General features: G+C 44.7%; 1 protein-coding gene across 1 annotated transcript in view; it reads right to left on the bottom strand.

Moving 5' to 3' along the window:
* Nucleotides 1-25,231, bottom strand: part of LOC125446588 (complement C3-like) — a 58,989-nt gene extending 33,758 nt beyond the window's left edge. Inside the window, exons 1-10 of the mRNA XM_048520282.1 lie at nucleotides 25,134-25,231; nucleotides 20,271-20,472; nucleotides 17,576-17,747; nucleotides 16,314-16,384; nucleotides 15,204-15,292; nucleotides 12,085-12,167; nucleotides 11,421-11,508; nucleotides 8,902-8,998; nucleotides 5,417-5,546; nucleotides 3,842-3,954 (exon numbers count right to left, since the gene is read on the bottom strand). Of these exons, the coding sequence (XP_048376239.1) occupies nucleotides 3,842-3,954; nucleotides 5,417-5,546; nucleotides 8,902-8,998; nucleotides 11,421-11,508; nucleotides 12,085-12,167; nucleotides 15,204-15,292; nucleotides 16,314-16,384; nucleotides 17,576-17,747; nucleotides 20,271-20,472; nucleotides 25,134-25,198 (1,110 nt within the window). The 5' untranslated portion in view covers nucleotides 25,199-25,231. The remainder of the gene's footprint in view (nucleotides 1-3,841; nucleotides 3,955-5,416; nucleotides 5,547-8,901; nucleotides 8,999-11,420; nucleotides 11,509-12,084; nucleotides 12,168-15,203; nucleotides 15,293-16,313; nucleotides 16,385-17,575; nucleotides 17,748-20,270; nucleotides 20,473-25,133) is intronic.
* Between the last annotated feature and the right edge of the window lie 600 nt (nucleotides 25,232-25,831).

Genomic DNA, 25,831 nt, shown 5'->3' on the forward strand with positions numbered 1-25,831 from the left:
TGACCAATGAAAGCAAGCATGCTAAATGCATTCTTAACCATCCTGTCTACCTGTGATGCAAGTTTCAAAGAACTATGTACCTGAAAATCTAGGTCTCTCTGTTTGACAACATTACCCAGGGCTCAACATCAACTGTATTAGCTCTGCCCTTGTTTGTTTTACCAAAATGCAATACCTCACATTTTTCCAAATTAACTCCATTTGCCATTCCTCAGCCCATTGGTCGAATTGATCAAGATCCCTTGTAATCTTCAATAAAGTCCTTCACTGCTCACTACACCACCAATTTTGGTGTCATCTGCAAACTTGACAATGCCTCTTAAATTCTTATCAAAATCGTTTGCCTAACTGACAAATAATGACCAGCACCAATCCCTTTGGCACATTACTGGTTGCAGGCTTCTAGTCTGAGAAACAACCATTCATCACCACTCTCTGTCTCCTACCATTAAGGAAATTTAGCATCCAATTGGCAAGTTCTCCCTGAATTCCATGCTATCTAACCTTATGAACCAGTCTACCATGTGGAACCTTGTTAAAGGCTTTACTAAGATCCACTCAGACAATATCTATCACTCTGCTCTCAATCTTTTCGGTTACAACCTCAAAACACTCAATCTACTGAGACATGAATTCCTGCGCATGAAGCCATGCGGATCATCCCTAATCTATCCTTGCCTCTCTAAATGCACCTAAATCCTGCCTCTAAGAATCCCCTCCAACTTGCCCACTAGTGACTCACAGGTCTATCATTCCCAACCTTCACCTGACAGCCTTATTGAAACATAGGCGCAACATGAACTACCCTGCGGTCATCCATCCTCTCACCCATGGCTGTAGATGATACAAATATCTCTGTTAGGAGCCCCAATTTCTTCCCTAGCTTCCCACAATACCCTGGGATAGATAATGGGCTGAAGAGCCTTTTTCTGTGCTGCAAAACCCCTATGACAAAGGGAGAAAAAACACACAATAAGAGACAAAGCAGCCGGAAAAAAGAAGTACAATTGCCCCTTTAAGTTGCCGAGATGTCAGTGGTTTACAGCGCCTATTATCTGATGAGTTGTTGGCATTGTGGGAATATAACTGGGTCAGCCATTCACTTCAATGTCTCACCAAAGCCCCTCCTTTGATATCCCTTCCTATTCCTGTCACCTGAATGAGTTTGTCAATTTCCGTTACCTTGTGATTGTTACAAGATTCAGACGTGGTTACTTCACCTGTAAATGATTTTCACGATGTAAGTCACACTGCAATTCAGTTTCCAGGCACTGTATAGTGCTCCCTCAGTTACATGTTGGAGCATGAATTGCGATAAGGTACTGGAAATGGAATCAAATTCATCATTTTCATGCACTGGGCCCGGAGCGTTACCCAGTGAGTGTCAGTTGACAGCAGGGAAATGCTTGATGACAAGGGAAATGCAGTTCCTTTTAACTGAAGTCTAGAAACTGACAAGAAACCCCTCGAATTTTATGCACCATTGAAGCCTAGTGCAAGATGTAAAGTTGTCACCATCCTCAATCTGACTAGATTCACAATGAGTTACAAACTGTCTTCTACATTGCACCTTGTCCTAGGCATCACTGCAACTCTTGGAGCTGAACAATAACTGATTTGTCAACTCTTTAAAACCGGCACATGTTGACAACACTTGACTCCTGACTGGCAACTTTCCACGGTTTTCCAACCAGTTTATCATCTTTCGCTTCTGCAGGCAACTCATCCTTTAGCAATTAAATCATCAGTTTCCTCTCAAAGTTCTTTGTCATCTTCTTATTTAGTCACATGGTTTTGACATCACTGGCTAGGTTAGCACTAATTGCCCATCCCTAATTGCCCAGAGGGCAGTTAAGAGTCAACCACATTGCTGGAGTCACATATAGGCCAGACCAGGTAAGGAGAGCAGTTTCCTTTCCTAAAGGGCAGTAGTGAACCAGATGGATTTTTATCTGACAATTGCCAACAGACACATTGTCATCATTTGACTCTTAATCCCAGATTTTCAGTAGATTCAAATTCGACCACCTGTAGTGACAGGTTTCAAACCCGGGGCCAACAGAACTTGACCTGGATCACTGGATGATTGTTAATCCTGTGATAATATCACTAGGGCATCACCTCCCCTTTCGTTATATTGCAATGCTTGCCTTCCTCTTAGCAGTGACGAAAGGCATATCGCTGAACCATTAGTGATAATGGGAACTGCAGATGCTGGAGAATCGAAGATAATAAAATGTGAGGCTGGATGAACACAGCAGGCCAAGCAGCATCTCAGGAGCACAAAAGCTGACATTTCGGGCCTAGACCCTTCATCAGAGAGGGGGATGGGGTGAGGGTTCTGGAATAAATAGGGAGAGAGGGGGAGGCGGACCGAAGATGGAGAGAAAAGAAGGTAGGTGGAGAGGAGAGTATAGGTGGGGAGGTAGGGAGGGGATAGGTCAGTCCAGGGAAGACGGACAGGTCAAGGAGGCGGGATGAGGTTAGTAGGTAGGAGATGGAGGTGCGGCTTGGGGTGGGAGGAAGGGATGGGTGAGAGGAAGAACCGGTTAGGGAGGCAGAGACAGGCTGGGCTGGTTTTGGAATGCAGTGGGTGGAGGGGAAGAGCTGGGCTGGTTGTGTGGTGCAGTGGGGGGAGGGGACGAACTGGGCTGGTTTTGGGATGCGGTGGGGGAAGGGGAGATTAGCTCGCTTGATCTCCCCTCTCGCTGTGTTGTCAGTGTACCGCTCGACTTTGAACCAAATTGGGAGCATTGGCTGAATCTTACCACAATATCGTATAATTTGGTGAGTTTTGATGAAGTCCAGGGAGTTTCCCCTTGCGAGCATCCAAAATCCTCCTTGTTAACCATGCCCATTTGCCCCTCCGCGCCCCCCCCCCTCCCACACGCCCCGTTTAAATCTCTTACTCACCAGAGGCAGGAACACACCCCAATTCTTGGGTATGGCATGACGTTTGGTGCTGGCACCGTACTTAGGTGCCCGCTGCACACCCGGTCAAGGACTGGCAGTCTGGAGCAGGCCCGCAGCTGCCTGTGGCTTTGCCCACAGCCCCTTCTCGAGCTCGGCATGAAGGATGAAACTGACACCACGCCTGGCCTTGCTGCTGCTGAAGTTTGGCACGGCCTGAGCGCGGCGGTTTTGGCTGTGCTGGAACATGGGACAGACATGAAGGTCCACCTCGAATGCCCCTGATTCCAGGGACAGTCAGCCGGATGGGGAAGGATACCTGGAGAAACCCTTTGCCAAGAAACAAGGGAACATGGAAAATGGTCAAGTGATTCAAGGTGTCTCTCCTCCTCAAAAAGAAAGCCGCACAGTAGCTCAGGGGTTAGCACTGCTGCCTTACAGCACCAGGGACCCTCGGGCAACTGTCTGTGTGGAGTTTGCACATTCTCCCTGTGTCTGCGTGGGTTTCCTCCGGTTTCCAACCACAGTCCAAAGATGTGCAGGTTAGGGTGGACTGGCCATGCTAAATTGCCCGTAGTGTTCAGGAATGTGTAGATCAGGCGGGTTATATAGGGGGACGGTTCTGGGTGGGTTGCTCTGAGGGTAGGTATCGACTTGTTGGGCCAAAGGCCCTGTTTCCACACTGTCGGGCTTCTCTGATATGATGACCTTTCATCCTTTGCTTGTCAAGAAATAATCTCCATCTGCTTTAGGAATATTCATAGACACTGATTGGTCTGTCTTTCAGGAAAAGGTGTTCCAAAGATTTGCATCCCCTTCTTTGAGAAAAGAAATCTCCTGGTGTTTTTGTCTTCAGTGGACAACCCTCCACTGTTAAACTGTGACCTCAAACACAAAAAAAATCAACACTTAGCAAGAAACGCATACGTACCAGGGAGTAAAAGTCAGTCCCAGGTGTGAAATAAGGCTTGGTGCCTGCCAAGCTGATATGATAGGGTGACGTTCGAAATGGTATGTTGTCCACTAACTTGGTTTCATGATGCCCTGCATTGAAAAAAATAACAAAGCACCTTGCATTTATGTTGCAACTTCAATGCAGTGAAGCAGCCCAAGAGCTGTGATCAGACAAAATTCCTCAACGACCTACAGAACAACATTTTATGTCAGTGATCTAAAAACTTAGGTCAACAGGCATCTCACAGAACGAAACGGAGGTAGAGTCAGAGAAATTACTGGAGGACTTCCAGATGTCAGGGCTTAGGCAGTTCTAGGTGCAGTTACCAATATCAAAACAAAATGTATTCACAAGACATGCTTATGACGCATCTGGAATTAAAGGGGCAGGATTGGAAGGCTCTGTACAGGAGTTGGTTCTGCCACTTTTGGAATACTGCCTGCAGTCCTGGCCTCTCAGCTATAGGAAAAATGTTGTTAAACCTGAAAGGGTATGGAAAAGATTTACAAGGATGTTGCCAGGGTTGGAGGGCTGAGCTATAGGAAAAGGCTGGAAAGGCTGGGGCTATTTTCCCTGAAGCGTCAGAGGCTGAGGGGTGACCATACAAAAGTTTATAAAATCATGAGAGGCATGGGTAGGGTGATTGGACAAGGAATTTTCCCAAGGGTTAGGGGAGTCCAAAACGAGAGGCCATAGGTTTAATGTGAGGAGAGAAAGATTTAAAAGAGACATAAAGGGCAACCAGATATCCTAAATTAATCCAGTCCCATTTGCAAGCATTTGGCCCATATTCCATCCTATCCATGTACCGATCGAGATGCCTTTTAAATGTTGTAATTGTACCAGGCTCCACCACTTTCTCTGGCAGCTCGTTCCATACACACGCACCACCCTCTGCATGAAGAAATTGCCCCACTGGTCCCTTTTAAAGCTTTCCCCTCTGACATTAAACTATGCCCTCTATTTTCGTTAGACCTTGGAGTGCAGATTCATAGTTCCTTGCGATGGGACTTGCAGGTAGACTGGATGCTGAAGAAGGCGTTTTATGTGCTCGCCTTTATTGGTCAGCGCCTTGAATACAGGAGTTGGGAGGGTCATGTTGCTGCTCTACAGGGGATTGGTTAGGCTGCTTTTGGAATAATGTGCTCAGTTCTGGTGACCCTGCGATGGGACAGATGTTGTGAAACAATTGCTATGAAGGAACAAAGCAGAAGCTAAATTGTGAACAATCTGGTTCACCAACAAAAAATGCCTGGTGTGGGCAATGGAATTGGTTTCAGGAAATGAGCATTGGGGTGTGGACTAGTAACAATGACCATGGTAGTTTGAGAACATTTCAATGGGTGCAGCACTGAACTTCAAACTGTGTGAAGTTTGCACATTGTCCCCGCATCTGCATGGATTTCCTTCGAGTGCTCCGGTTTCCTCCCACAGCCCAAGGATGTGCGGGCTAGATGGATTAGCCATGCTAAATTGCCCGTAGTGTTCAGGGCGAACAGCGATGAAGCTTAACCAAAGAAAATGCCCAGCTCAATTTTGATGAGGACTCACCTTTTTGGTCCGAAATATCTGCTTGAATGTACAGCGTGCCTTTCTTGAACTTGTCCATCCCCCCATTCTCGTTTATGTTCTTGATCAGAACGTTGGTATCTAAAGTCACACGAAAGTCTTTATTCAGGGTCTGCAAACAGAAATCAAAACATATTTGAGAAATTGAGATGGGAAAAGCTGACAAACCCCTGTGGGCAGAGATTCTACATCCCAGGATTCTAAAGGAAGTGGCCCTGGAAATACTGGATGCATTGGTGTTCATAATCCGACATTCTACACACTCTGGAGCAGTTCCTTCAGAGCGAGGGAAGAGATTGGAAACGTAATCCCATTGTTTAGAAAGGGAGGGAAGGAAATCACAGCGAAGTGTAGATATGTCAGCCTAACGTCATTGTGGGTAAAATGGAAAAAGCCTATTATAAAAGACGTAATATTTGGGCATTTGGAGAGCATTAAGTGGGCTGGACTGTTCTGCAGAAGGGTCACTCGACCCGAATCATTAAGTCTGATTTCTCTCCACAGATGCCGCGAGACCTGGTGCACTCTTCCAGCAATTTGTATTTTTGTTTTGGACCAAGCCAGCATCATTTAACGAGAGGTCTCCAATATCCCACGGTCTTACATTTTGCATGCGAATCTCTGGTGTGGGACCTATCGAAAGCCTTTTGAAAATCTAAGAGGGCCACATCCAATTGCTCTACCTTATCCACGCGAGCAGTTAAACCTGAAAAAAAAAATTGCCAAGCCTTGGTAAATCTGTGCTGACTCAGTCTGATCTTGGCACCGTATTCCAGATATTCTTCCAGTACCTCTTTAAAATGGACTCTAGCATTTTCCTCACTGCCAAAGTCAAACTAGCCCTTCTATACTTTTCTTCCAGCTATCCCCCTTATATAGCGGGGTTATAGGAGAGATCCCCAATCCACGGTTACAAGTGAATATTGCTGGACACTGAAATAAAGAGAGGTTTTGGTGTCCTCACATGTGAATCACAGAAGGTTTGTATGTGGGTACAGTGAGTAATCAGGAAAGCTCATAGCATGCTATGGCTTATTGTGAGGTGAATTGAATTCAAGTATTAGGACGTTATGCTTCAGTTATACAGACCAGTGACGGGACTGCACCTCAAGTACCGTTTACATTGCTAGTCACCGTATTTATAGAGTCATAGAGACGTACATCACAGAAACAGAACCTTCGGTCCAAATTGTCGGTGCCTACCCGATATCCTAAATTAATCTGGTCCCATTTGCCAGCATTTGGCTCATATCCTTCTAAACCCTTCCTATTCATATACCCATCCAGATGTCTTTTAAATGTTGTAATTGTACCAGCCTCCACCCACCACCTCTTCTGGCAGCTCATCCCATTCACGCACCACTCACTGCATGAAAAAGTTGCCCCTCGGGTTCCTTTTATATCTTGCCCCTCTCACCTTAAGCCTATGCCCTCTAGTTTTGGATTCCCCTACCCTGGGGGTAAAACCTTGTCGATTCACCCTACACATGCCTCTCATCATTTTATAAACCTCTACAAGGTCACCCTGAAGTCTTTGAATAACAGGGATGTTAATGTGTTGGAAACAATTCGGAGAAGGTTTACTAAACTGATCCTTGAAATCAGTGGATTCTTTTATGAAGAAAGACTAGACAGGCTGGGCCTGAATCCTCTGGATAAAAAACGCACCAAAGAACTGCAGGCGCTGTGAATCAGGAACAAAAACAGAAGTTGCTGGAAAAGTTCAGCATCTGTGAAGGGAAAAACAGAGTTAATGTTTTTGGTCTGGTGAACCTTCCTCTGAATTTCAGTTCCTCTGCACCTCAAGTTCTGAGGGACGGTCACCAGACCCGAAACGTTAACTCTGTTTTTTTTTCCCTTCACAGATGCTGCCAGACCTGCTGAGCTTTTCCAGCAACTTCTATTTTTGTTCAAATATTCTCTGGAGTTTAGAGAATCTGAGGTAGCTCAGCTGAAACATGAAAGATCCTGAGGGGACTTGATCAATTGGATGTTGAAAGGACGTTTTGCCTTGTGGGAGAATCCAGAACATGGATTAAAAGTAAGTGGGAGCCCATTTAAAACAGAATGGAGGAAGATTTTCTCTCTGAGGGTGGCGAGTTTTTGGAATTCCCTTCCTTAAAAGATAGCGGATGCAGAATCTTCAAATATATTTCAGGCAGATGTCGATTTTTGATGACCAAGGAATGAAAGATTTTCAGGGATGTACAGGAATATACAGTTGGCACTAAATTCAGATCAGCCACGGTCTTGTTCAATGATGGATTAGCTTCAAGTGATCCACTCTTGTCCTTATATGTATCAGGGTAATGTGTGCGCCCAATGGGCTAAGAATGGCAGATGGGTTTTGAGGACAGTCAATTGTTACCCTTTACTGTGACTAGCTTTGAGCTTCAGACTTAGTTCATGGCGTCTCAGTGGTCAGCACTGATACATCACAGCGTGAGGGAACCTTGGATCACTGTCTGTGTGGAGTTTGCACATTCTCCCCGTGTTTGCATGGATTTCCTCTGGGTGCTGCGGTTTGCTCCCACAGTCCAAAAGTGTGCAGGCCAGGTAGATTGGCTGTGCTAAATTGTTCCATACCGTCCAGAGATGTGCAGGCTAGGCAGGTTAAACATGGGAAATGCAAGGTTACAAGGAGAGGGTAGGGGTGTGGGTCGAGTGGGATCCTCTTTGGAGGTGCCATGTGGACTCAATGGGCCAAATGGCATGCTTTCACACAGTACAGATTCTATGACCTTTGGATGACGAGTCTAAGTCAGTCCCATTATCACACCATCTTGCACAAGGACAGAGGAGCTCAACAGATGTGTGGATTATTTAACAACACTTTTCCTTCTGAATCAGTGGACGGTAGGGCTCAAATTTCTGCTCCATGACTCGAGCACTGATATATCTACACTGGCATCCCAGTTACACACTGACAGGGGGCCACAGTTTTGGATGCTGCCATTTTTCTGTTAAAAAATTAAAGCTGAATTCTTGTCTGTCGTTGCTGATGAATGCAAAAGTCACACAACATTTGCTAAACACCAGCGGAGATCATGTGATGGAAGCGAATTTTGTGGTAACTTTCAAAAGAGATTCTGATGAATATTTGAAATTGGAAAATTTGCAGGGTTATGGAGTTTGGGGCTAATTGCATAGATTGTTCAAGGATCTGAAGGCACAGTGGGCTGTGAGAGCACTGTATTCACTCATGTTCCTTCTTTACACCACAGTTAAGGTCAATTATATTAATGTAATTATGCTGTTATTGGACATTGAAGGGGACGTGCAGATTTAATGTTGGTGTCTACTGTATACTTTGCCTGACTTTTTCCATTACGGAGAACTAAACTCTCAAAGCTGACCAACACAAGGCAACTTGACTTGCTTCTCATCACTGGGAGTATTGCAGCTGAAGTTTTGCAATTCATTTCCCATTCGTGAATGATCTCGCATGAACCAGAAAGCTGACTTACACAATGGATTGGTTGGACTTTTGATAAGGGGACCCTCTGACCAGAAATCGTTATCCCAAAAGTCACACTGCCATGAAGATCACAGGTGGACTTTGCCCTGCAAGGAGAAGAAACACATCGAGTGAGAAGTGTACCGACTAGCCAGAACAGCTGGGAATCATGTTTTCTAAGGGAAGCCTGAGGTATGGTTGTAGAGTCACTGGGGCTGATGTCTTGACAACTTGGTGAAAGATAATTGGTGGCCTGGATGAAATTTGTCAGTTTTCCAGAGTGGGGAGTTGACCCTGACCAAGTGTTGCAGACTGGCACATTCCAAGGCCCAGGACTACGTGCTGAGGAACACACTAAAGCCTGGGGCAGCTGCTGCCATCGGGTAGTGGGGAAAGACTATCGTCTGAGGTCTTCCTGCTGAAGGTAAATGGGGGTCTGTTCTGTTACCGGACCCCACTGGTGCCTCAAATATACATAAATACAGTCTTGTACAAGTAAGAAATGCCTTTAGTTTGTTTGCTGGATGGCGTCAAACCACAATATTTGTTTGTTTCTTCATTAGCTACTGTACAGAACTGAACTGCTCGAGGGACCATGTGTATGCATAAGGATATTTTTATGAATAAAATGTTTTTTGACATAATAAACAATCTCAGAGGCACAGGCTAACATTCTGGGGTCCTGGGCTCCACATTGGCAACATTTGAATTCAACTAGTCAGACAGGCCAGACCTGACATCAGAAGTAATCAGGAGCAGAAAACTGCAGGAAGTCCATTTGGTTCACTAATGTCCTTTAGGGAAGGAAATCTGCTCTCCTTACCCAGCCTACACGTGACTCCAGGCACGTCACAATGTACCTGAGTGTTCTCGAGGGAAATTAGAAGTGAGCAGCAAATTTTGGTCCAGCTGTCAATATCCAAGGTCATGGAAGATCATACGGAAGAAACATACGGAACAATCTATGCCTCTTCCAGATGTAACTTCCTAGTGTCCCTTCTCCTATCAAAGAGAAGGAAAATGGGCAAACTACAAAATACAAATGTTCGGGAGAATTGCTGTGCATTTCATTTCTACTCACTACGCTTGCTATCTGTTAGACTTTAGAAAGCTTGCTGTCATCAGTGTTGCATCTAATCAATACTGTGCTTTGTCTAGACATTCCCCCAAGTTGACAATGTGTGCCAGCTTACTGAAAAGCACAGGTATCATGTTAATGCTTGTTTTGCACAGTTATTATACGTTGAAAATTTCCTTTAACCTTTACTTGAAGGGAGCTCCTCTTGTGACACAGTGATAATGTCCTTACCTTAGTGACTGGGAGGCCCAGGTTCAAGCCCACCTGCTCCAAAGCTGTGAAATCACTTCTCTGAACATGTTAATTAGAGGAATAGGTTATTTTAAAAAATGCTAATGGAAGGGCCCTTTTGTGGTGCAGTAGTAGTGTCAATACACCTGGATAAGGAGGTCCAGATTCAAGTTCCACAGCTCCAAGCTGTATACATACATCTCTGAACAGGTTGAGCAGAAAAATATGTTAAACCATAAAAATAAGTACATGTCCTTCCAGGTTGCGGAGGTCATGGTTTGGGAGGAGGGGTCTAGGCCCAGGGCGTCGGCCTTCCTGCTCCTCTGGTACTCTTGGCCTGCAGTGTTCGTCCAGCTCTACATCTCGTTATTCCATGGTTTGGGTAGAACTGTCTAGGAGCCTTGCTGAGTTGCTGCAGTACATCGGGGTGGCTCAGTGCTTAGCACTGCAGCCTCACAGCACCAGGGACCCGGATTCGATTCCAGCCTTGGGCGACTCTCAGTGCGGAGTTTGCACATTCTCCCGGTGTCTGTGTGGGTTTCCTCTGGGTGCTCCAGTTTCCTCCCACAGTCCAAAAATGTGCAGGCTAGGTGGATCGGCCGTGCTAAATTGCCCATAGTGTTCAGGGGTGTGTGGGTTATAGGGGGATGGGTCTGGGTGGGATATATCAAGAGGCGATGTGGACTTGTTGGGCCGAAGGGCCTGTTTCCACACTGTAGGGAATCTAATCTAATCTAATCTCTGAACTGGCTAATTAGAAAAATAGGTTAAATAGTTTTGAGCATCTTTGCATGGATTCCCAAAAGCTGGAGATGCAATACTTTCTCTGAGAATGCAATGAGAAAAGATTTACCTTGAACATCCTGTTCACTTATGACTGGAGGTGGATAGAACTATATGAGAATTCCCTCTAATACCTCCAGACATGGGAAGTCAAATTAGGTGGTCAATACTATGCCGATCCAATGTACCGTTTTCTACCATAACACATGGCTCTATAGCTTTGTCCTTTTAGGTTCAGCGCCTTTCCACTTCCAAAAGCACCTTGAAAACATAAGCAAATCCTTCACTATCTTGCTTTTGCTCTCATTTCCTTTCTTTGTGAATTATGGAGGGATTTTATTGAAGTAACTATAATTTTTTAAGTTGCTACAATTTCTCATACATCAAAGAACCTCCCTGTGCCCCTGTAAAGGGGAGGGCAGGAGTGCATTACTTACTGTACTTGGACAGTGACTGGAAAGAAGCTGTCAGTTACCACATAGTACCAACGATCTGGGATTATCCTCATATCAAAATACAGCAGCTCTAGAAAAACAAATCAGAGGAATTAAAAATGGGACAACCAACTGCCTTGCGAATTGAAGGCTTGAGGATGAAACCTGAGAACCGGCGATGCAAAAGTGCTCAATGTCTGATATCACCACCCGAGCAAGATTTATGACACGCTCCAGCAGCTCAAAACTGGGTGTCCTAGGGAATGCTATTGACAGCAGACTTACAGTCAACAAAAGACCTGTAATCTCAGAGCTAGGCACTTGACCAACACAGATTCAATGGGGAAAGCATACCAGGGTATGTAAACTGTGCTGAAGCTATGGCATGTTAAACCGTGGACACGGCATGCAATCTTATGATTGACTAAACAGTGACCCCGTAACCAAACGATCAGCTTAAACTTCAACTGACCTGTTATATGTGTTCCTGAATGGTAGTGGGCAATTAACCTACTGTACTGACCGGGGAAAGAGGTTCATTCAGTATCCTTTATCACAATGGAGTTGCATAAGTTAGGTCAAGGTGAGGCAGCTCAGTTAGAATTCTAGTGCATTGCATTCAGAGTCCTAGCACTGAACCCAGGTAACAAATGAACTCCAAGCTCACCATAGTTCTGAACTTGAAATGATGTTACACCTTCACTTTTAGAGTTTCCGCTGACTGTAGCCCGGATCTGGTACCTCCCAAGCCTATAATTAAGTAAATGCATTGAAGGAAATAAGAGAGCACACTGAGAAATAGCACGCACAGTTTAGAGAAAGCACTTTTTAAAGATATGGCTTGGTGTTGCCTAATGTCAAATCATCTGCTGTGAGGCAGCTTGAATGTTTCAGTAGTGAAGACAATCTGTGCCTGTCCATTCTAAATCTGAGGCCCCAAATGTTATCTAGCGACCAAACTGCGCTCCATGCCCAAGTTTGGATGTCAATGGCAGCCCTGGTCTTTATCTCCCCGATTGCCCTTCAGAAGTTGATGGTGAGTTGCCTTCAGGAAATGCCCTTTCCTCTGAAGAAGGATCACCGCACGTAGAAACATTAATCTTGCTTTCTCTCTACATATGCTGGTAGATCTGCTGTGTTTCTCTCTCAATTTCTGTTTTCGTTTCAGAGACAGCGTATACAGTCGGTCAGGGCATTGCATACAAAAGTTGGCAAGTCATTCTGCAATTGTATGAGATTTTGATCAGGGCACCTTTAGAGTTTAATGTGCAGTTTTGGTCACTGCAACTATAGGAAGGGTGTGGAGGCTTTGAAGAGGCTGCAGAAGAGGCTTACCGGGAAGTGACCTGAACTGTAGTATATTAGCTATAAGGAAAGATTGGGCAAACTTGGATTGTTTTCTCTGAGCGACAGAGGCTAAGGGATGTCCTGATTGAAGTAGATGAAAATTGGATAGGGTGAATAGTTGGAGAGTCTTTTTTTCCAAAGTTGATAAGGCCAAATATAGGGGGCATGGGTTTAAGGCAGGAGGAGGAAAGTTTAAAGGAGCTGTCTGAGGTATGTTTTATACACAGAGAGTTGTAGAAATGTGCTGCCGGGGAAGTGATAGAAGCAGCTACGATAACAAAGGTTAAGAGGCATTTAGACAGACACATAAACAGACTGAGAATAGAAGGATACCGCCCATATGCAGGTAGGTGGAATTAAGTTAGGTTAGCATCTTGGTCGACACAGACATGGTGGGCCGAAGGGCCTGTTCCTGTGTATTCTGTTTGATGTTCTATGTTTTCAAATTGTACATCTATCTCTTCCCTGCACAGACATCAGATTGAACTCAAGGTTCATTGCAAACTCTGATGAGGGCTCAATTTCAAGAAATGTACAGCATTGGAAATGGCACTGTCTGTTGTTAACCTTCACTCTAACCAAACTTCCACCCAAGTCCAAGATATCCTCACTTGAGTGATATTTATCCACTGAATTCCTGCTCTGTATCAACATCAAGCCTGTGGATCTGCTAACCTCCACTCACCTAGTTTCCTGCAATCACTTTTTAATGTTTTTTTCAATGTGGAACCAAGGGTCAGTTGGAACTCAATATCATGATTGATCTCATTGTTTCTTTTTGTGCATGATTACTGTGCAAAAGACTATTTGTCCCACCGTGCATGTACTGACCATACATATACTGAGCTCCACATTCACTGGGTAACAAAACATTTCCTCAAATCCCCTGTAAACCTCCTGCTTCTTACTTGAAAACTGTGTCCCCTCAGAGGCAAAGATTCTCCATATGGATCATAGCTATGCTTCTCATGACTTTGTACACTTCCACCTTTTCAGGTCCCCCACTCAGCCTTCTTTGCTCAAAGGAAAGCAATCCCATTTTATCCAGTTTCTCTTCATAGGTGAGTCATTCAAGTCCTGTCAACATCCTGGTGAATCTCCCCTGTATTGTCTCCAGTGCAATCATATTGCCTCTACAGCATGGTGACTGGAACTGCACACAGTCCTCCAGCTGTGACCAAACAGCTCCAGCTGTCCCATCCCCTTATCCGTGTTGCCTTGCAGAGTTTCATGTTCAGATAATGATCCAAGTCTCCCTTGAATCCCTCAATTAAACCTGCCTCTGCCTCATTCTTAGACAGTGTAGTCTAGTGTCCTAACTTTACAATGCATGACGAAATGTTGCGTTTGCTTCTTTCGCCAACCATTTTAAATCGGCCGCCACTTGTCCGCAGTTCTTCTGCCGGTGGGGCAGTTTTTTCCCTCCTGACTAAGTGACTTTAAATACGTCCAAAAGAACATCTCCTCTCGCCCTCTCTTTTTGCACTGGAACAATTTTTGCTTCTCCAATCTATGTTACTGAATTTCCTCATCACTGGTTCTTTTCCCTTGACTCATTTCTGCATCCTCCCTAATGCCTTCTCGTTCTTCTTGAGATGTGGTGCCTCAAACTGGACAATATGCTCTCATTCCCTCACATGCTGCAAGCCTGTAGAAAGGCTATGACCCTTCAAAGTTATCCATTTCCTTAGAAGTACTTAAAGCTGAACAGATTGCAGGAGTTTAGTGGCTGCCCAGGCTGTACCTCAGTACAGAGTCAATCCTTCAGTGACTCCAGAAAGAAAGGTAAGAGAGTGGATCTGTCAAGCAACACAGATGCATACAATGAGCCATAGAGTCATACAGCTCAGGAACAGACCCTTTGGTCCAACCAGTCCATGCCGACTGTGTTCCCAAACTGAACTAGTCCCACCTGCCTGCTCCTGGTCCATACCTCTCCTGTTCAGGTACTTATCCAAATGCCTTTTAGACATTGCAACTGTGCCAGCATCCATCACATCCTCAGGAAGTTCATCCCACACACGAACCACCCTCAGTGTAAAAGATTTTCCCCTCACATCCTCTTTAAATCTCTCTCCTCACACTTTGAAAATGTGTCCCCTAGCCTTGAAATCCCCCATCCTAGGAAAAAGACACCTACCAGTTACTCCATCTGTACCCCTCATTATTTTATAAAATTCTATAAGGTGGCCTCTCAACCTCCTACACTCCAGTGAAATAAGTCCCAGACTTTCTTTATAACTCAAACCTTCCATACCCAGCAACATCCTGGTAAATCTCTTCTGAACCCTCTCCACCTTAATAATGACCCTTCTATAACTGGGCGACCAGAACTGGAAGCAGTGCTCCAGAAGAGGCCTCACTGACATCCAGTACGACCTCAACATGATGTCCCAACTCCTATACTCAATAAATGCAAGAAGTACAATTGAGTCTTACATTTCAGACTGGATGCTGATTTCGCCACTATGCACAGAGTTTGAGCCATCCTGTTCATTTGCACTTGCTAAAATATTTCCCTTGGAGTCCTGGAAGAAAAGACTACATTTTGGCCATGCATTTCAGCTAAAACAAACTTAAGCAAACATCAAGTATTTTTAATGGCAAATTCAGCTGCAAGACTCCACATTGTTAATTGTTGCAATCTAAATTTTGCTGTTAGATTCATCTGTTTCAATAATTGCAGCTAATTCTAATTCTAAACTGTTCCTCAAGTACAATTCAAGGGTTTCTGTCCCACCTCTAGGGTCTGACTTGTCTACTCCTGTTCCTAATCCCTATGTCCATGCTTCTTGTCATGGACTTGGATAGAGTGCAGAGGGTTTTTACTGCAACAGTACTGGGCTGAAAAGATTCACATGGAGACGCCAGTGATCAAAAATTAAAATGGTAGTGTGTATTGATCAATAGCATCAGTTAGACTCTCTCAAACATGTGCACTCCACAGAGAGTGCAATCTAATGATAAGATTACCTCAGATCTAACCGGAACTATGGGGACATCATTCATCATGACCAGGTATTGATATGGTTTTAATAATTTGGAGCTAAGTTATAGAAGCGTGGAAGCAGGCCATTCAGCCCATTGAACCCACACTGTCCCTCCCAAGAGCATCCCATCCAAACCCACCTCCCTACCCTATCCCTCTAACCCTGCACTTCCCTTGGATAGCCCACCTAGATCGCACATCTGTGAACACGGGCAATTTAGCATGGCCAATCCACCCAAATCTGCACTTTTTTGAACTGTGGGAGAGAACCGGAGCACCCGGAGGAAGCTCATGCAGGCAGAGGGAAAAATGTACAAACTCTACACAAACTGTCATCCGAGGGGGAATCAAACCTGGATCCCTGGCACTGTGAGGCAGCAATGCTAACCACTGAGCCACCATGCCATGCCTATAATAGGGAGGAAGAGCACTTGTTGGCAGACAGGACATGCTTCCCAAAGCTACATAAACTTATCTGTATACCCATAGTAAATATTGGTAGCATTTGGAACTATGTTGTATGATAAATATCAAGAAAGAAGTATAAAACCATCACTTACAGATACTTCTATTAAAACCATGGTATCTATGGGGTTCATCTCTTCATCAAGTGTAAAAATTTGGTATCGTACTGAAAAAAACAAAAGGTGGTTTTCCAAGATTACTGACTTCAAATGGAATTGTTGCAATTAATAGTCAAACCTCATAATTCAATACAAGGAGGTCCGCATAGAAAAAATACAGCTCCCAAGGATGATCTTACATTTATTCCCTGCCCTTCTGAAAGCATTGCTTTCATAAAGGTACCAGTTTCAGCTCTCTTCGAATTTCCCAATAGACAACTGAAACTGCAGTTGCCCCAGGCATAATAGGAATTGTAATGCACCAGCTCGATTAAAACTATAAGCCCGACATTATGTCCTGAATGGTCTGGACAGAGTGGATGTTGGGAAGATGCCTCTGTTGATGGGAGAGACTAGGACCTGAGGGCACAGCCTTAGGAGTAATGGGTAGGCCTTTTAGAAAGGAGATAAGGAGAAACTTCTTCAGCCAGAGAGTGGTGAATTTATGGAATTCACTGCTGGCAGAAGGCTGTGGAGGCCAGGTCATTGAGTACATTTAAGACAGAGATAGGTAGGTTCTTGATTATCAAGGGGATCAAGGGTTACAGGGAGAAAGCAGGAGAATGGGGTTGAGAATCTCATCAGTCAGGCGGAGCAGACTCGACGGGCTGAATGGTCTAATTTCAATGTCTTATGGTCTTATTACTTCCTGTTACAAACTGTTGAAACCCCATTGCCAGTTTATGGGGGCCGGATGCAATCCAGCGAAACTAACATCTAGCTTCACTTGTCGCCAATTACTATGGAATGACACAGTACAGAAGGAGACCATTTGATCCATCGTACCTGTGCAGGGTCTTTGATAGGGCTATCTAATGAGTCCTATTTGCCTAAGTCTTTCCCCGTCAAGCATTTGATATAAAAGAAAGTTATTGCAAAGTCTGCTTCCACAGTGCACCCACAGCATTAGAACTCACTGTGCCTAAAACTTCTCCTCCAGTCTTTTTGGTTACATTTGCCAAATATTTGAAGCAGAACTCTCCCGCTTGACAAAGAACAGGAACAAGTAACACATTCGGGTCTGAATTCCCCTGCACTCCTTCGGTGAAAGGCAATGAGGCTCAATCAGTCGCCGGTATGCTCCCAGACCCAACAAACGGACCCAAAAGATGCCCTGCTGCTCAAACAACTGGTTTATCCCTGTATGACGAAAACGAGCCGAACCAATCAGTCTATTTGGAGTGGTGCCAATTACTTACCGGTTTCATCAGGTTTGTAGATGGGTTTGTCAGTTACAACATAAATGAAATAAAGGCTTGGTGCCAGCTGAACCCGTGTCTTTCGTGTCACATCAAATGGGACTTCAGCCACAAGGACTGCGTATTGTGTTTGATGGGTGATGTTCAAGTGCTTTGTCTTTTCTGGAAGAACCTGTGAAATAAAAGTTCTGTAAGTTACAAAGTGGACAAGACAACCGCTCCCAATAATAAGGTGCATACGCTTTGCAGAACAAAGTTGAGGCTAAACCTTAGAAAGGGATAACAGGATTGGCAATGAAAAGAAAAGGATGATATGCTGAGTTTCTGAGAGAGGCAGGGAGGTTTCGGGAGGCCATGTATTGATAGAATAAGCAAATTATGTCTGAATTTCCTCGCAAAGCTGAGGACAGGTTTTTCAAGTAAATATAAAGCAGCCCATTCTGTCAGAAAACAAGCATCATGCACTCAATCAGAAGTTACATATTTGTTCTAATTTCCATACCTGATCAGAACAAGATTCAGTGCTGTTAATGCAATAACCCATCAGCCCGACCTCTGTTAAACCAGAGTGACATTTTCTAGTATCAGAAAACAACCTCCCAATTCAGGGGAAAATCACAAAGGACACCTACTGATTAGTTATTTAGTAAAGGGAGCCAATGCCCCAATGTGGCAATAGTAAATGAGTGATAACGACTTTTAAGCCAATGTTTTCATCAATTTCAAAGACACAAAGCTATGTCTTAAATGATTCAAGCAAGGACACAGAAGTGACAATTGTTGGCACTCATCTTTACTGGCTCCAACCCTGCCTTCTTGACCTGTCTGTCTCCTCTCCACCTATCTGCTCCTCTATCCATCTTCTATCCGCCTCGCCCTCTCTCCTTATTTATTTCGGAACCCCTTTCCCCTCCCCCATTTGTGAAGAAGGGTGTAGGCCTGAAACATCAGCTTTCCTGCTCCTCTAATGCTGCTTGGCCTGCTGTGTTCATCCAGCTCTACACCTTGTTATCTCTGGTGACAATTGTTAGCCTGTTAGCAAAATATTCAATTCCATTTGGAGCAATTTTAAACTACCTTGCATGCCAAGAAATGGCAGTATATCGGTTTTTAACAGCTGCAAACAGCTTCATTCTGTATTGAAAATTAGAATTGAAGATTAAGGTGAAGCTCTGCTCAATGCTTTCTGGAAAGCTGGATGCAAGTACCACCCAATAGTCATGGGGTAATTGGTACAAAGATAGGGCACACTTGATGACAATCTATTAAATCAGACTGCGATGTAGATTGCGAGAGACATTCGTGGCATCATCTAACATCACTTCCATAGAAAACCCACAATTCATTTTATTTTATCTGTTCCAACAGTTACGTGATGAATTAATTTAAGAAATGAGAAGCTGCTGGGAACTTTAGTTACAAAAGATGTTAAAAGTTAAGAGGAAAGTTTGCACAGCTGAGACTTGTAGTTCCTCAAATCTGACTAAAATTATGGGATGATCTAATTGAGGTTTTTAAAATGATTCAAGGATTTATCAGTGCAGGCAGAGAGAGAGAGAGAGAAAAATTATTTCATGTGGTAGTGAAAGTTCAGAATAAAAGTAAGAACAGTAATTAAAAATTAGGGTTGGGCTGTTCAGTGGTGATATACTGAAGCATTTCTTTGTATGAATGGCAATGGAAATTTTTGTGTTTCCTTGAGACAATTATTCAGGATAGAACTCATCACTGCATAGCAAAAATGTGTATTAATTAGGAAGATCCAGCATGGCATTCTAAAGGAGAAATTGTGCTAAATTAACTTAATGGCATTTCTTGAAGAGATAATATCAAGGGTAGAGGAGTGTAATGCTGTAGATGTAGTGTATATGGACTTACAAAAGGAGTTTGATACAAAGTCACATGGGGCAGATCTATGAGAGAAATTACAGTTCTTGGAATAACTATAGCAAAATGGATACAAAACTGTCTGATTGATAGGAAACAGAGTGCAGACATTAACTCGTGTTTTTCAGACTGGGTGAAGCTTTTTTTAGTGGAGTTCCATGTGGTCAGCATTGGCATCCTTGCTTTTCCTGATATATATTTAATAATGTAAGGAGAGTTAGAAGGAACAGTTAAGTATATTCATTGTTATTAATGAGGCACAGAGTTCAGGAACAAGGAGGTTATGTTGAATTTCTTATTCTCCCTCAGGTAGAGTATTCTGTGCAGTTCTGCATGCCACACTGTACCAAGAATGTGAACACATTGGAGAGAGTACAAAAGAGGCTTACAAGAATATTTCCAGAGATGAGGAACTTCAGCTATGTAGACAGAATGAAGACATCGGGACTGCTCTCCTCAGACAGAAGGAGGCTAAGAAAAGATCTAACTGAGGTTTTCAACATTATGAGTGTCCTGGATTGAGAAGTCAGGAAGGAAGTGTCCCTGCTTGTAACGGGATTGAGAAGTACAGGGGAAGCTTTGTTCCAATTGAATGATACAGCAGGCTCAAGGGGCTGAATGACCTCATTTTCCCATGTTATCCAACCAACTATTCTTATCTTTCTCTCACCATTGCTGCTTGTGCCTTACGCCAGCATTTAATCACCCCATCCTTCATCTACGCAGCAACCATTCATTCATCCTCCCCCACCACAATATGCTTGGCTCTATTCCTTCCCCTTAAACAGCTGCTCTTCCATTGAATTACCTGCATGTGGATAACTTTGGTGAAGTTGTTTTCCTGGTTTAGCTCCACCTTATGTTTCTGGGACAGCAGGACTTCTGGTGATTCCCCTGCTTGCCCCTCAAAGTAGACGGTGATGGCAGCGCTGGGGGGGCCCTGGAACACTTGAACAGTGATAGTCTCATCCATGCCGATGTGAACCACGTTGGGAGCAGTGATCAGGTATCTGACAAAATCAACATGCCACACTGTTCAGGAAATTCACATTTTCCCATACCTGCCCAATCCCAGCTCCAGCCTGACCTATTAGTTTCATTCAGCCTGATCAATCGGTTCCTGTTCCTTGATGAAGACATTAAGCACTGTCCTCATTTTCCCACAGCTGAATGTAAAGTTCCCTCTGAACACTTTCAGGGCCCTTGTGTACCTTCAGCTCTCTGGCTCTCTATTTCCTGTCCACCATCTGCAAAGCACAAGTCAGGAGTGTGATGGAATACTCCTCACTTGCCTGAATGGCTGCAGCCCCAACAACACTCAAGAAGCTTGACACCATCCAGGACAAAGCAGCCGCTTGATTAGTACTACATTTACAATCATCCATTCCCTCCACCACCAACGCTAAGTCACAGCAGTGTGTACTATCCACAAGATTCCCTGCAGTAGCTCACCAAAGATCCTCAGACAGCACCTTCCAAACCCAGGACAAGGACAGCAGATACATGGGAACATTACCCCCTGAAAGTTCCCCTCCAAGACACTCACCATCCTGACTTGGAAATATATCGTCGTTCCTTCATTCTGTCTAATCCGTGTGGATCTCAAAATTTCTGTTCAAGTGACTTCATTCACCGTAGGGTACTGAGCTCCTTTATCTAACTCAACCATTAAAAAAATGCAGCGATGCTCCGCTGTAATGATAGAACCACACCCTTATGTGAGCAGGGCAATATGCTCTCAAAACAAGAAAATAACTCCTGATTTACCGTCGCAGAACATCCATTTGTTTTATTAATTCTGTCAAAAGAAGCTTTTCTGTTTTGGTTTACACGCATTAATCTGTTGGACAAAGGGAATTCTGAACTGACAACATGTGAGGACTGGGAATTAGTGATGTCTCAGCTATGGGTCAAAATTAGGAAGCTCTCCTTCTCCAGCACAGTTAGGGATGGGCAATAAATATTGGCCCAACCAATGATAACTGTGCCCTGTGAGCATGAATAAAAATTTTACTTTCCATTGATACCTAGTCAAGAAGGGAAGCATGTCCATTCCATTGACAATTATCAGACTAGTTCCTAGGAACACTGAAAGCCAGTTTATGCAGAGCTATCTGTGATAATCACTATGTCATTTGCTTTTGTGCCTATTGAAGGGTAAATATTAGCCAAGCCAGTTGGAAGAGTTCACCTGTTTGTCTTCTGAATGCTATATGTTATATCCCTCCCAGAGGGCCTAATACCACAGTTCTGGGAGACTACTCAGCAGTGCACCATTGTCCAATGTCCATCCATGCCTTAAAATGAACGGATGCTAGAGCCACTTTGTTTTCTTGAGTTTGTGGTCTGACGTTAGGCCCCATGGGTCGGGCAAGGAGGCAGATCCCAGAGCACCCCGGCCAGAATGGGCATCAAACTTCATACTGTAGGCACCAAGCTGATCCACACTATCTGGCCAAACAATTCTGCACCCATCCAACCCCCAACCCCCCAGAGACTCTGAGTAACTTTGCTAACACATATTGGCTTGTGTGCAGTCGTCTGGAGTCATGGCTAGTGATGGTTGAGGGTTCAATTTTTATTTTAATTCTTTCATGGGATATGGGTAATTCTGGCTGGGCCAGTGTTTATTGCCCTTGGGAAAGAGGTGGGGAGCTGCCTCCTTGAGCTGCTGCCTTGAATTCCAGGATTTTGACCCAGCAACAGTGAAGGAACGACAATATATTTCCTAGTCAGGATGGTTCATGGAGGGGAACCCGCAGGTGGTGGTGTTCCCATGTACCTGCTGCCATTGCCCTTCTAGAGGGTACGGGGTATGGTTTTAAAAGGTGCTGTCTGAGAAGCTTTGTGAATTTCTCTGGTGCATCTGAGCATCAGTGGCGGAGGCCATGAATGAATATGGCCGGCCGGGAGTCTCATACATTTATCTGCTGCCGTTGGACGCTAGAAGGATTTGCAACTTAATGGCAAATTTCTTTGGCCATGTCGTGAGCAAATCTTCCCTGGCCATCAACTCCTGAGTGGGAATGGAGCCCAGAATTTCTGCCTCATGGGTAATGATGATACTACTCATTAGATTTCAAGAGCCCCCATAAGGCACATATGAAGATGCAAAAGAAAATTTGCAAGGACAATACCAAAACTGAGACTTTATGCCTTTAAAAATTGTTGAATAGGCTGGAGCATTCTTCACTGAAAAAGAGAAGGTCGGAGGTGAGAGGAGAACGATTAAAAAGGAGACTTGAGGGACAACTTCTTTACACAGAGAGTGGCTTGGTTGTGGAATGAGCATCGGAAGAAACGGTGGATGCTGGTATGGTTACAATGTTTAAAAGGTGTTTGGATAAGTTGATAAGTAGGAAATGTTTGGAGGGAGATAGCAGGAACTGCAGATGCTGGAGAATCTGAGATGACAAGGTATAGAGCTGGATGACCATGGCAGGCCAAGCAGCATCAGAGGAGCAGGAAAGCTGATGTTTCGGGCCTTTTTCTGAAGAAGGGTCTAGGCCTGAAACATCAGCCTTCCTGCTCCTCTGATGCTGCTTCGCCTGCTGTGCTCATCCAGCTCTACACATTGTTATCTCTAATGTTTGGAGGGAAATAGGCAAAGTGCAGGCAGGTGGGACTAGTTTAGTTTGGGACTATGCTTTTCATGGATTGGTTGGACCGAAGGGTCTTTTCCATTCTGTATTAATCCATGACTCTATGATTCTCGTTTGGGTGTCTTAAAGATATGGTAAGGCAAAAGTGGAGAAAATGGTTCTATTTGTGAGCGAGACAAGAACTAGGGACTGCAAATATAATGTAGAGACAAATCAATCCAAATCAGAAAAAAAATCTCTGGCAACCACCAGGAAACTGATGTTCATTTCAAGCCCACCAACTCCCACAGCCACCTCGAATACACCTCCTCCGACCCACCCTCCTGCAAAAATTCCATCCCCTATTCCCAATTCTTTCACCACCACCGCATCTGCTGCCAGGATGAAGCATTCCACTCCAGGAATTCTCAGATATCCTCGTTTTTCAAGGGCTGCAACTACCCACCCCCTCAGTGGTTGAGAACACCTGCGGCTGTGTCTCCTGCATTTCCTTTAACACAGCCCTCACACACCTTCCCCGCGATAACAACCAAAACAGAATACCTCATATCCTCACGTACCACCCCACCAACCTCTGGATCAAACGTGTCATCCTCCAACACTTCCGCCATCTGCTGTCCGATTCCACCACCAAAGATATTTTTCCATCCCCGCCCTTGTCTGCCTTCCGGAGGGACCACTCTCTGTGACTCCCTCGTCTGTCCCACACTCCCCTCCAGCCCCAACACACCCGGCACTTTCACCTTCAACCACAGGAAGTGCTACGCCAGACCCTACACCTCCCCCCCTCACCCCCATCCCAGGCCCCAAGAAGGCTTTCCACATCAAACAGATGTTCAGCTGCACACCTGCCAATGTGGTATACTGCATCCGTTGTTCCCGTCATGGCCTCCTCTACATTGGGGAAACCAAGCAGAGGCTTAGGCACCATTTTGCAGAACACTTCCGCTCGGTTCACAACGAACAACTGCACCTCCCAGTCATGAATCATTTCAACTCCCCCTCCCATGCCTTGGACGACATGTCCATCCTGGGCCTCCTGCAGTGCCACAATGATGCCACCTGAAGGTTGCAGGAACAGCAACTCATATTCTGCTTAGGAACCCTGCAGCCCAATGGTATCAATGTGGACTTCACAAGCTTCAAAATCTCCCCTCCCCTGACCACATCCCAAAACCAGCCCAGCTCTTACCCACCTCCCTAACCTGCCCTTCCTCCCACCTATCTCCTCCTCGTACCTCAAATCCCACTCCCATCTCCTACCTACTAGCCTCAACCCACCCCCTTGACCAGTCCATCTCCCTGGACTGACCTATGTCCTCTCCAACTCTCCACCTGCACTCACCTTTACTGGCTCCATCCCTGCCTCTTTGACTTGTCTGTCTCCTCTCACCCTATCTTCTCCTCTATCCATCTTCTATCCGCCTTCTCCTCCCTCCATACTTATTTCAGAATCCCCTTCCCCTCCCCCATTTCTGAAGAAGGGTCTCAGCCCGAAATGCCAGTTTCCTGCTCCTCTGATGCTGCTTGACTTGCTGTGTTCATCCAGCTCCACACTTTGTTATCTCAAATCAGGAAAAGTCTCTTTATTGGAGCTGGTAGGGCATGTGTTTTTGACCAGCACAGCCTGGGTGGGCCGAAAGATCTTTTCCTGTGTTGTAGACTTCTATGACTCGCTGCCACACATTGTGATGGAAGCCTTTAAGGGAGAGTTAAAGAGGCAAAGAAAGAGATGGATATGTTTATAGGGTGAAGAGGATAGGAATAGGCTCATGTGGAGCATTAACATCATTTAGGCCGAACAGTCTGTTTCCCTGCTGCACTTTCTATGCAATTCCCTGCATCCCACTTCCATTTATCCCCAAGACTCAGAACGTCAGCATTAAGGAAATTTGAACATCACCGTTTCTTTTCCTGTCTGCGTTACATCGTTCCATGGATATAAGGTGATAAATTGAACAATTGCGAAAACCTTTCACCTTTGCCTTGGTGTGAGCCAAACTGTGAGGTGGTCAAACATTATTGCCCAGAGGTTTTGCTTAGCTCAAGTACAGAGAGTCATTACTTACGAAGGTTTTTGCTCTGCGAAAGGCAGGAATAAACAGGCAGAAAACAATATCCTCAGCAGCTCCATAACTGCAAAGATGTGCAGTCCAACAGTATCAAAGACTAAAGTGAGGCCACAGGCTGTGGAGTTTTGGCGATCAATATTGACAGTGAGTTAGTCATTAACCATGCAGGAATATGAAGTCTTGCTGTTCAATATCTCTTCAATTGCTGAATCGCCAGGAGACTTTTGATCTCAATAACCAGCAAAATTGTTCAGACTGGAACTGCGTTTTGTTTGAGGTGATAAAACCCAGGGGGACATGTTGATCAAATTGGCCAGGCCAGCAATGGACATCAGGGAATCCTCCCCTCAGCTTTGGACAATAAGAGGCTTTCTTCCCCCCAGGGTGGAAAAGTCAACTACAAGAGGGCACAGGTTCAAGGTGAGAGGTTAAAAGTTTAAGGGGAGGAGTGCGGGAAATGTTTCACACAGAGGGTGGTGGTTGACTGGAACACACTCCCAGTGGAACCAGACACATTAGCAACGTTTGAGATGTATCTTCATAGACAAGTGAACAAGTGGTAAAGGGGGATAGAAATTGGGCATGAGTCACGGGCATACAGCATGAAAAAAACCATCAGACCAACCAGTCCATGCCAACCATAATCCCAAACTAAACTAGTCCCACCTGCCTGCTCCTGGCCCATATCCCTCCAA

This window comes from Stegostoma tigrinum, chromosome 34 (genome assembly GCF_030684315.1).
Source record: "Stegostoma tigrinum isolate sSteTig4 chromosome 34, sSteTig4.hap1, whole genome shotgun sequence".
NCBI lineage: Eukaryota > Metazoa > Chordata > Chondrichthyes > Orectolobiformes > Stegostomatidae > Stegostoma > Stegostoma tigrinum.